This window comes from Engystomops pustulosus, chromosome 1 (genome assembly GCF_040894005.1).
Source record: "Engystomops pustulosus chromosome 1, aEngPut4.maternal, whole genome shotgun sequence".
NCBI lineage: Eukaryota > Metazoa > Chordata > Amphibia > Anura > Leptodactylidae > Engystomops > Engystomops pustulosus.
In genome coordinates this window covers 117,118,996-117,131,320 of record NC_092411.1, presented here as the reverse complement: position 1 = coordinate 117,131,320, position 12,325 = coordinate 117,118,996, and the positions used below count along the sequence as shown (strand labels likewise).

The window sequence follows — 12,325 nt, the reverse complement described above, 5'->3', positions numbered from 1 at the left end:
CTATGTAAATGGCCCACCCTGTATTTAGACTTTCACTATTCTTCTAGTGGACAGGTCAGTTCTATCAATATACTGCAAGTCCCCTGTCTTGATTTTGCATTTTATGTTTATACAAGGATGTTAAAGGGAATCACAGCCCCCATAAGTTTCCCCATTAGTTTTCATATCATATGTGTAACCCACCTGGTAGCCCCAGAAGTATTCATTATGGAACAGTTTAATATTACTTATAAAGCACCATAGTTATAAAGGAATACATTAAGGAAGAGATAGAGATATCCAAAAAATCCTTACACAGCTCAGATGAACTCATTACTCTTATAAAGTATCTAACTGCAAGTAGAAAAATGTAAAGGGCATCATGGACCTTCTAGAACATTTCTCTGTATCATCTAAGCCAGTGTCACCACTTTCTCTCTGGAGAATATAAGTAAAGTCTACATGTATCAGGCCTTTTCATAGTTCTTAGATGCCGGATCCATAGATCAATGACACCTCAATGAAAGAATATGTTTATCTCAAGGTTACAATGTTAACACCAGATGCAATAACATATGAATGAATAACTTTTGTGAAAACATTGGATATTTTTGTAATCCACTGGGTATTTTTTACAACACATTTGTGGACTGAATATACAGTACACTTATATAATACACACATATATTAGACCCTAAAGAATTAAATACATAGTATATACATGTTTTATTTTAATTTATTTGTAGTGGATCCTGTACCTATTCTAGTGACTTCCTGAAGTATATATTAAATTACCTGTTGCCTGCATACAGGGTTTTAACTAGGGCAAAAGATCACACAAGGGCACAAGTCCCCTATTCTCTCCCAAGAAGAGCACGGGATGTGTTGAGGTCATCACAAAACATTTCCTGCTACCAGCTACTCAGTATAGTAGCAATGAGCAGGAGGCAGTGACGTCACCCCATCTCGTCCCACCGACCAAGACGGAGAGAAAAATCTGGAAGGAAGAGAAATTTAATGTTATATTTTAGAGTTGATTATACATTGTGAGAGGGAAGCACATTGAGGGGACATTAGTGTGGGAGACACTAATTAGGGGGTTGTGGAGGACATTACTTGATGGGAGCTGTGGGGGACATCACTTACTGAGGGCTGTGGAGGACATCACTTACTGGGGTCTGTGAAGGGCATTACTTACTGGGTCTGTTGGGAACATTACTTGCCTGAGGGTACATCAGCAGGAGACATTGTTTACTGAGGGCGGGGGGGGGGGGTGAACTTACTTAATGGGGTTTGTAGAGGACATTACTTAGTCTTACTTAATAAACCATGTTTATTTATATCTACAAATATAGGAACAGTGGTGAGGCATTTCTCAGATGTTAAGATACTCTGGTTTATTTCTTGGCATTTGTACTAAATACATATTGACATCATGACTATTTGAGTAGCAGTGGTGTTTGGGTAAGAGAACCCTTTTAGCATATAGATCACTTATGGGATTTGTGGTTATGTTGTTATTGTTTCATAGATCATGTGTCTGTCATATATTTCCCCTGATAAGCCTGTTATGTTGGGACGCATGCACATTTTGGCCTGCCTATGCACCTTGGGGGTTTCTGACTGAGAACTGTGGGGACATTACTCTTTCCCCTTCCTGTCCTTACCAGAATGCTGTCCCTCTCACAGCATGGTGAATTTAGCAGGAGCACTGTGTGGGAAACTGCAGGTCTTGTCACTATGTCAGCACCCTGCCATTGGAGGAGTCAAATGGCAACATAGACAAATGCTGAAAAGGTTTGGGGAATGATTTTACTAGGGGTGGAGGTAGATTTAAACTGGAACGCCTGTACTGCACTTTTCAACAAAGGCACAGTGGGGGGGTGAGTAAGGGTTATTGTGCCTGTTCTTGATGACAGGTTCTCTTTAAATAATAAGTACAATTGCTTTTGGCACCAGCACATATGAGGGGGTCATGTACAGGAGTGGCACTGCTGAAAATTTGTTACATATGTATTGGGGCTTTTCCCCCTGATCATTTACAAGCCAGGCAAAGCCCCTACCTACATATGGTCACGGTTAATTTAAAAAATATTTTTCACCATACAGGGTTAAATCTAATTTCCATTTTGCAGGCATCTCTGAGTCGATTTAGAGGGGTTTCAGCTGTGTTGTAAGTAATGACTCACAGTAATAAAGATAAAACACAGGGAACAGATACATTTAATGTTACGTTCAAACGAGAGAAAAAACTAGTCTGAGTCTGTTGCTCATTTAACCTCTGCCTAATAGTAGCTTCAGCTTGCCTGTCAGAATAAGACCATGGATAGAAACTAGGGATAGGTAGTTGGAAAGAAAATCGTTTTATATAGATAGTTCTCAGAGTGATATAGATCAGAAGATTTAAACAATCACCCTGTGGCTGTCAGATATAGCGAGAAAAGCTATAGATCATACAGTAGCTGTGGCTATAGGGACAAAGAAACTGGTAGGGAAAAGGAAGCAATTGTATGACAGGCACTGTCGGATCTGAGTTGAGCAACAAGTCAGACACTGGCAGTAGGCATCACTGTGTTGTAGAGTAAACTGCAGAAATTGTATTTTGTATATTTTATATTGTTTGATTAAGCTTCACATTATGTTGGTGATTGTGTTATTATACAAAGCAGTAAGACTAATATAAGCTGAATGTACACATAAGATTGGACAAACGAACCAACCAACTTTGGTCAGACTGGCTTATCATTGAATGTACATAGAGGATTCCCAAATCTACTCTGATGGCAGATGTCAGGATAGAGTCTGGTAGCAGCTTTCTCCTATCTTGTTGGCATTGCACTGCCAGTCAGTTACTTTACCAATGAAGACATGAGATATCGAAATCTTTTTTGTTAAAGGGGTTGTCCGAGTTTTGAAAAAAAAATATATGTGGCCGGGAGCGGGGTGCCTAAAACAATAAAGCTGTACTTACCTTCCGGTGCCCTCCGGTATCCAGCTGCATTCAGCTTCTGGCCTTACATGACAACCTTCCGGCCCCCATACACAATGCTGTGTATAGGGACGGATAGGCGTACCCGGCCACGGCCAGCCGGAAGCTGAATGCAGCGCTGCTCCGGCGGCCATGTTTGTTTACATGGCGCCCGGACTGGAGCAACAGCAGCGCTGGATACCGGAGGGCACTGGAAGGTAAGTACAGCTTTATTGTTTTAGGCAGCCCGCTCCCGGCCACATATATATATATTTTTTTTTAAACTCGGACAACCCCTTTAATAATAGCTAAGTGAGGATAACAAATCTTCATTTTGGGTATGCCAAATATGTGTGTATTATATATGTTTAAGATACAACTATACATCTTATATGATTATATTTCATCCTCTTAAAGTAACTTGACCTTTGTGTTATCATTTAGCCATTCATTCAACTCTCATTTTGCTTCTTCCTCCAAAAGGACAAAGCTGCTGTGTCTCATTAATTTTTCATTTATGTCAGTTTAAATATTTTACTTTGCCTCTTATTGCTCCCCAATTGCTTGCCACTGTGTACATTTAGATGTCAAACACTGGTCAAATGAGCACCTGCTTGCGCTCCATGTTATCTAAATTTGTTTCAGCTTCATTTTAAGATTGTATCTTTACCCAATGTCAATATGTACTGTATTTTCTGCAATTCTAACTTTTACTGATTAGTATAATGAACATAGAACATGAACTATATAAGATAAGATAATACTTTATTGAGCCCCAGGTGAGGAACTAATTTTATATATGGTGCCTTGCATAAAGTTACATATTTTTGACAACGCCAAACATTTAGTGAACAGACATTTACGAATAACTAGGCTTTCTTGCTTTTGCTTTTGAGTTCTTTCCTTACCTGTTGCTTGTTACTAAATACATACATGCATGGACTACATACTATCTCTATGCATGCATGTTCACTCATATAGCAATCTCTTTGGACAAGCTCTAATCTGAATATATGTGTCTACTCCATAGACCTATTTGCATACATAAATGCCCATAGATGACAAACTAACTGTAAATATACATGTCAGTCTTGCCTGCTACATTACAATAGGGCCTGAATTCCTACTGTTAAAATCTGTACAATATCTTTTATACCAGTGATGGCGAACCTTTTAGAGACAGAGTGCCAAACTACAACCAAAATCCACTTATTTACCATAAAGTGCCAACGTGGCATTTTAAGCAGTAACTTATCGCTACCTGATCTTCCACATCTTTCAATTGTATAGACCCCCAGAGGCCAGCAATACAGTTGAAAGAAGAAGGGTGAATTCAGACTCTCGTAGCTTCTCTCCAAGGTCTCTCTGTAGAGAAAGAATGGAGGGTCCAGCAGGAGGACCTCCAAAGATAATGCAGTTTTGTCAACACCTTCTCACTTTTCCAAACAGCCAATGAAGTGTTGCTTAAGTTGCCTGGGACTGCAGGAAGATTTGGTCCTATATGGTGAACTATCTAATCCTATTTCTTTTCCATACCATTTTGGCTAAAATTATTTTGATACATTTCTCAGGAAAAATTAAATGAGATGAGCGAGCACTAAAATGCTCGAGTGCTCGTTACTCGGGTCGAACTTTTCCCGATGCTCAAATGCTCGTATCAAATAACGAACCCCATTGAAGTCAATGGGAGACTCGAGCATTTTTCACTGAAAGAACACATTGGAAGAACACTAAAGAAGAACACATTGCAGATGTTTGCACGTGTTTTCACTGAAAGAACACATTGAAAGAACACAGTGAAGAACACATTGCAGATGTTCTGTACATCTGCTAACTTATCCAACGACACGTGTGCCGAACGGTGTTCTTCACAATAGTATGTGAAGAACAATATATGTGAAGAACACATTGCAGTTGTATAGAAACGGCGCTCGTGTCTTCAGATAAGTTAGCAGATCCTCGGAACATATGCAATGTGTTCTTCACTGTGTTCTTTCAATGTGTTCTTCACTTAAATGATCCTGTGTTCACTGTTTTAATTGTATTCTTCACTGTTCTTCACTGTGTTTCGTTAAGTAAATGCTCGAGCCGGCGAGATACTTGTCCGAGCAACGAGCCGCTTCGAGTACTCTAATACTCAAACGAGCTTCAAGCTCGGACAAGTACACTCGCTCATCTCTAAATTTTACTGAAAATTAGAATGTGTTGCTAGCCGGTCTTTCCACTATATTGGTTGCATTTTCTGATGTTATTTTTTTACACAGGTGTCTGTAAACAGGTGTATTCATTCTCCTGGCAACCTTGATTGATTTGCACCATACCTATCTGTCTCATGCAGACTCTGCTCTGGTTCAATAATAGTTAACCTGCTGTGATTGACAGAATATCTCTCCACTCCCATTGCCATCCTCCCTAATGTCATTATCATCCTGTCTCATGACATCGCCATTCCTGTCTGAAACAATTATGCTTGCTACTTAGGGCACCCTTATTTAATCGTTGACATACACCTCTCGCAAAAGTGTATAAAAACTCTTGATGATTGTGGTGTAATTTACAAAGACAGAATTCTGCCTATACAGATTGATAAATCTGCCCCAATGTTACATAAAAAAATCATTATGGGTCATCATTAGGTGTTCAATAGTGAGATTTTACAACCATGATCACAGAACTTGAAAACAATGGCTGTATTAAATCTCACCACAGAAATGGTCAAGCACCACCGATCTACAGTGCAGTAACTTAATTCAAGGTCTTGAAAATGTAATTTAGCATCTTCATTGATTTTCAATAAGTATTGTTTCTTTGCAATTTGTTGCAAACAATTCTTGTGAAATGAACGGATGATGATAAATTAGTTGATGAATCCTCTTAATTTGTATGGAAAAACTTCTACCAAAGTGTAAAAGCTTTAGAAATATAGAACATCCTTACAGTATTGCTGTGTAGCAAAAATATTCAGAATAAAACCTCTAATAAGAACCAACACAGGTTTCCATATATTAACTCTGTTACAAAAATTCTGACATCTGAGGCCTCAGGATTTTTACACAGCATATTTTTTTACAAGGTTTGATGCAGTTTCCACACTAAAATAGGCAAACTCTTAGAATAAGACTCCCACTGAGTTGAACTGGAGACTGTAGCAGCAGTTACGCTGGCATGTGACATTGATTATTGCCACGATTGCCCTCGCAGAAACCAAAGCTTGTAAATAGAGTTAATCACTACAGCAACCCAGGGTTTATCACAGCTTTTTACCAAGGATTCAGAGGCATTTTTGGAGCAGAACAAAATAAAGTACATTTTGAAACTTGAATAACAGTTGAAATATAATTGCATTCATTCAGGAGCTACAAATGGGTATCACAGTGTTTCATGTATGTAAAGCATATAAATACTTCTGACTGGACATACCTAGGCCATTCACAGTAGTAGTATAGCAAGTGTTACCATGACCCCTGTCATTTTAGTGCAAACTGCTTGCACAGATATTAACGAAGTGTCTCAAACGCGACCATTACTTGGCATCATGCGACACAAATTAGGGGGCGTTCCGGCGCTCAGTCGTACCATGTGTCAGATTTAAAATGCAAAGTCAGTCAAAATTGTGGTTTGCACGCCCCATGTTATAGGTGCACCAAAAAAAAGGGGGACACCTGATTCGAGAAGGACCTGCGCCAGAAATCCTGAATCTGGCACCCTCTACACTATAACTACATTTAGTGCAGTTTGCATTGTTGCTAGTAAGTTGCCCCATTATTATTTCTTTAAACTCATCCAGTAAGCACACCATACACAAAACTAATGCAAGCCATACAGTGGTGACCTGGGCTTCTCGTAACATTCTGGATATATACCTGGATGTTTACTGGCATTGACATCACTGCAAACACTTGTTGCTTTACAACACTTGTATAGCGAATCAGTCAGGAGTCATAATATTTACCAATATGTTTTATTCTTTCATTTTCCATTTTCGAATCATGGCTAGGAAAGCCATTAGTATATAGGACCCGAGTGAACCAGTTCCAACTATTTGTGTGTTGTATTTTCCCAACTCCTGAAGATCCACAGGTTACAGATTCCTTGTACAGCTTACAGACCATGTCACGTTAAGTGAAAATCTCATGTAAAAATGTGGCTTCACAAAAGACGTATATCCTTGCTCACATAATCAGTTAAAATCTTTGTGCATTATATGTATCGGATCCTTTTAATAATATCATACATTAGCACACCAATGCTTCATAACAAAGTACTTTGGAATAACCTCAATTTACAAGAAACTTAATGTAATTCAAGTTGTATACTAACTTTCATCCGCACAGCCTGGAAGAAACAACAGTGTTTATGGACAGGCTATATACAGTGTATTATGGCTATGTAGTGGAGTATGTCCATAGCCTGGTGACTGTATTCCAGATAAGGCAGTAGAGGGAATTGGATGATATAACTAAGCATATAACCATGTTAATTGACATTCCCATGTGAACTCTTTGGAATAGGAAAACAAAACGATCTTTAATGTGCATGGTCCTCAGTGTGTACTGCAGCATATATTACAGCTGCAGAGAGCATGTGCAGGAGAATATAGAGTTAACACCAAACACATGTTGCATAAAGAACACTTCTCAGAAGAAGACTCTGGAGTAACACTGCACAGAATCTTTTCTACATCAAACCCATTAAGAATTAATGCAGCCCATTAAAGCCATTAGAAATCACATGGCCCTTGGTTAACCCCCAAGGTGCTGTCATGTCGTTTTCTTCTTCCTCTCTTTGTTGCTGACAGATTATATACAGATTTCCCTGACCCAGTTAAAGGCATTTGACACAGGGAGTAAGCTGGCACACACACAGCGCCCCATGCCCTCCCCTGTCAGGAGCAGCACCCTGGACAGCAGACAGGGCAGGTCATGCATGTCAGGCTGTGAATACACAATGAGGGGATGCATGACTTACCGGGGGCTGCAGGGACAGCAGACCTGATCGCCTGGTAGATCCTTGCCTTGAACTTATTCTCTTCCAGGACTCACTGAACCTTCCACGGCTGGCACGGCTGGCACTCCTCTTCCTGCCTGCTTCTCCCCTCTCTTCTTTTATGGAGCAGCCTTTCTCCAAGTCACCAGGGTTCCTCCACTTGTTCACCATTGTCTGTACTGTGTAAATGCAGAGTTTTCCTGTGCTTTCTGCGCTGGGCTCAGCTGCTCAGTACCTGCTACTCGGTACAAACTTGCTGCACACTCCTCCCAAGGTGTAGCCACCCTCCAGGGAGCTGGGAGCTAAGGGGTGTCGCCTGCAAGTGCCATAGAGACGTCTATCCCTAACCAGGCACCATCACCAGGCAGGTATCTTACACCAACTGTACACTGACAGCTGGAGACATGCACATAGTAACATGCAACACATGCACTAGCAAGAAGGGACAACAGGAGAAGGCATGTGTCACACACAAAGCAGATTGTCTGATGCCAAGGCAGGAGAATGAAAGAACCACAGGCAGTACTAGCATAAGCTACAACTCAGCTAGTGAGGCAGAAAGAGAATCATAGAAGCCCCCACAGCTCCCCCTGACTGATACTTTACTGGCTGGGGAAATACCATTTATTTCTTTTCACTGTTCATAACTTCTCATGGGTCCTGTATCTGTGTACTAGAGCAATCCTGAGGTGAGGGATGAAGAATTACTTAAAATGAATGTAAGGGAGCAGGCGATCTCAGATGGAAATGCTCAAGGGAAAGGATATGGCAAGAAAGATGGGAGGGATTTAGATATACAAAACACATGGATATGGATATATACAGTAGATAAGGGGTAGATTGAAAGAAAGTAGCTAGATGCATATATAGATGAGTATGAAATAGGTAGTACAAATACACAAAATACACAAGTATATATATATATATATATATATATATATATAATATCAAAATGAGCTAAAAATTAATGGAATTATTATATGAGAAAGATAGATGGGCAATAAAAAAAATCCAAGGTAGCACTATCGGGGGGGGGGGGGGGGGGGGGCATTTATCAGTGCCTCTATGCCGGTCTCTGTTGTAGAAACACTGAAATAATCAAGATTATTTTTATTGCTATGCCACCTCCACAACATGTGAGCGTGAAAGGAGCATGGAGGGGCACAGCTGCTTGGGGAGTGTGCTTGCATGGGGCATACCTGCACATGTCTCCGTGCTTTCTAAGAACCTGTGAAGACGCAAAACTGTACTATATCAGACCTGGCATAGTTTTGCCCAGGCTTGTGCCTCTTGTTGTATGCACCGTCACAAGGGGGGACCTTTATCATACATGATAAATTCATTATCATTTATGATAAATTCCCCAATTGTCTTGTCTTTTACCCAGTTACAGTAGGTTGAGAGCAAAGTCAACAGGTTCTGGCACAAAACATCTTTAGTATAATTGTAGAGAAGCAGGCAGCACTCCACAGGTTCACATATAAGCCAAGGTGAAGTTTACCTCAAGTGATGCAATTTTTCAGTGAAGAACAACTTTTTCAAGCCTTGTAAAGATAGATAGATATCAGCAGGCACTTGGTCAGTATTCGAAGTGCCCTGGCATGGGATTGGGGATGTGAACGTAAGCTCTCTTATGTTTTTACTAGAGATGAGAAGACCCGAATGGCAAACTTTGTGTATGTTCTGAACTTTGCAGTTTCTGGTCCTCTGGACCGAAACCTTAGAAGTCCAGGTCCGGGTTTGTGTCAGGCTTCACTACTCTGCCGATACTGGCACTGATTGTGGATATTAACTATTTAAAGTTACTGGCAACATTTAAATTGATCGGAACTTAAAGGGGTATTCCCATCTGGGCATTTACATTTAATTAAATTCATATGCCATATCTAAACATTTCTTTAATTGGATGTTATTAAAAAAAATGTTCACATAAATGTAGTCATGTTGTCCATTAGAAACGAGATAGGTTTCTCGGATACGACCACTTCACATTTTGGCATCAGTGCTATTGAGCCCTGCCTGACCACCTAGATTCAGTGTTCATTACTACAGGACGGCTGTGGGATGTGCAGTAACTCCTCGGACATTTAATAGTCGGAAACTTTTTGTTTCCTTGTGCAATCCCTCCAGCAGAGGTGGCAGTAACTAAGGACAAAGTCTTTTTTCTAAGGGACCATAAGGCTATATTTATGAGAAATTATCTTCACACAGGAACATTTTTTTTAATAACATCTAATTGAAGAAATGTTTATATATGGCAGATTAGTGAAACTGAATGTGACTGCCCAGACGAGAATACCCCTTTAAGTTGGTCTACTCATACCTAGTGTTTACTATTTTGAGAATACTAGCAATAATACTGTATGTGTTGGGGAGAAAACAAATTTATAGGTCACTATGAGAGTGCAGTGTACTTTTCAGGCACCTTGATATAGAGAAGGAGGAACTTCTCTTTCTGCTCTACAACATGCTGTCTGTATTGCATTGGTATAGTGACTGATTCCTCTTAATGAGGTTACATGTCCAAGCAAATTGGTGTAAAATAGTCTCAAAATGTGTTAAATAGAGATGAGCGAACATGCTCGTCCGAGCTTGATGCTCGGTCGAGCATTAGGGTACTCGAAACTGCTCGTTACTCGGACGAATACTTCGCCCGCTCGAGAAAATGGCAGCTCCCGCCGTTTTGCTTTTTGGCGGCCAGAAACAGAGCCAATCACAAGCCAGGAGACTCTGCACTCCACCCAGCATGACGTGGTACCCTTACACGTCGATAGCAGTGGTTGGCTGGCCAGATCAGGTGACCCTGGGATAGACTAGCCGCTGGCCGCGCTGCTCGGATCATTCTGTCTCTGGATGCCGCTAGGGAGAGAGCTGCTGCTGGTCAGGGAAAGCGTTAGGGTGTTCTATTAGCTTACTGTTAGGCAGGAGTGATTCTCAAAGAACCCAACAGCCCTTCTTAGGGCTACAATAACGTTCTACTTTTTTTATTTTAATTTGCATCTTTTACCATTTTGTGAGGAATTAGCAGGGGGACTTGCTACCGTTGTGTTTAGCTCTTAGTGGCACACATATCCATAGCAAAGACCGAAGTGGGAAAATTCAGTAGGGGTTGGATTTCTATTAGGCAATAACTCAGTGTCATCTCATCTGGCATAGTAGTGTGCTTCCTTTGATACTTGGCTAGAAAATAGCCATAGGAGAATACAAACAGCTTCTTGAAGCCTACAGTAGCGTTCTATATATTTGATTTCTGGTTGATCTGCTGGTGGCTGTAGTTTCTGCAGTGCATGTACTTGCCAATTCTGAGCAATTTGTAGTGAGACTTGCGACCGCTGTGTTCTGCGCTTAGTGGCGCACATATCCATAGCAAAGGCCGAAGTGGCAAAATTCAGTAGGGGTTGGATTTCTATTAGGCAATAACTCAGTGTCATCTCATCTGGCATAGTAGTGTGCTTCCTTTGATACTTGGCTAGAAAATAGCCATAGGAGAATACAAACAGCTTCTTGAAGCCTACAGTAGCGTTCTATATATTTGATTTCTGGTTGATCTGCTGGTGGCTGTAGTTTCTGCAGTGCATGTACTTGCCAATTCTGAGCAATTTGTAGTGAGACTTGCGACCGCTGTGTTCTGCGCTTAGTGGCGCACATATCCATAGCAAAGGCCGAAGTGGCAAAATTCAGTAGGGGTTGGATTTCTATTAGGCAATAACTCAGTGTCATCTCATCTGGCATAGTAGTGTGCTTCCTTTGATACTTGGCTAGAAAATAGCCATAGGAGAATACAAACAGCTTCTTGAAGCCTACAGTAGCGTTCTATATATTTGATTTCTGGTTGATCTGCTGGTGGCTGTAGTTTCTGCAGTGCATGTACTTGCCAATTCTGAGCAATTTGTAGTGAGACTTGCGACCGCTGTGTTCTGCGCTTAGTGGCGCACATATCCATAGCAAAGGCCGAAGTGGCAAAATTCAGTAGGGGTTGGATTTCTATTAGGCAATAACTCAGTGTCATCTCATCTGGCATAGTAGTGTGCTTCCTTTGATACTTGGCTAGAAAATAGCCATAGCAATAGGATAGGATTGTTTGGTTTTAAAAACTCAAAAAAAAACAAAAAACACAAAAAAAAAAAAAAAACACAAAAAAACACCAAAAAAAACAAAAAGAAGTAAAAAAAAAAAAAAAGTTATAACTCTCATTTTAAAAATGTTTAACCCGAGGGCTAGGGGTAGAGGACGAGGGCGGGGACGTGGGCGTCCAACTACTGCAGGGGTCAGAGGCCGTGGTCCTGGGCGGGGTGAGACACCACCTGCTGATGAGGGAGCAGGGGAACGCCGCAGAGCTACACTCCCTAGGTTCATGTCTGAAGTTACTGGGACTCGTGGTAGAGCACTGTT

General features: G+C 40.8%; 1 protein-coding gene across 6 annotated transcripts in view; it reads right to left on the bottom strand.

Moving 5' to 3' along the window:
• The window catches only part of TRPM3 (transient receptor potential cation channel subfamily M member 3), a 415,524-nt gene that overhangs the window by 357,079 nt on the left and 46,120 nt on the right, over nucleotides 1-12,325 (bottom strand). For 3 of the 6 annotated variants that reach the window (XM_072150967.1, XM_072150965.1, XM_072150987.1), the window contains exon 1: nucleotides 7,916-8,439. The exons of 1 other annotated variant lie outside the window; for it this stretch is intronic. In XM_072150967.1, the coding sequence (XP_072007068.1) occupies nucleotides 7,916-8,104 (189 nt within the window). In that variant the 5' untranslated portion in view covers nucleotides 8,105-8,439. Of the gene's footprint in view, nucleotides 1-7,915; nucleotides 8,441-12,325 lie in introns of those variants that run through there. 2 more of the 6 variants (XM_072150963.1, XM_072150982.1) reach the window with 1 other exon arrangement.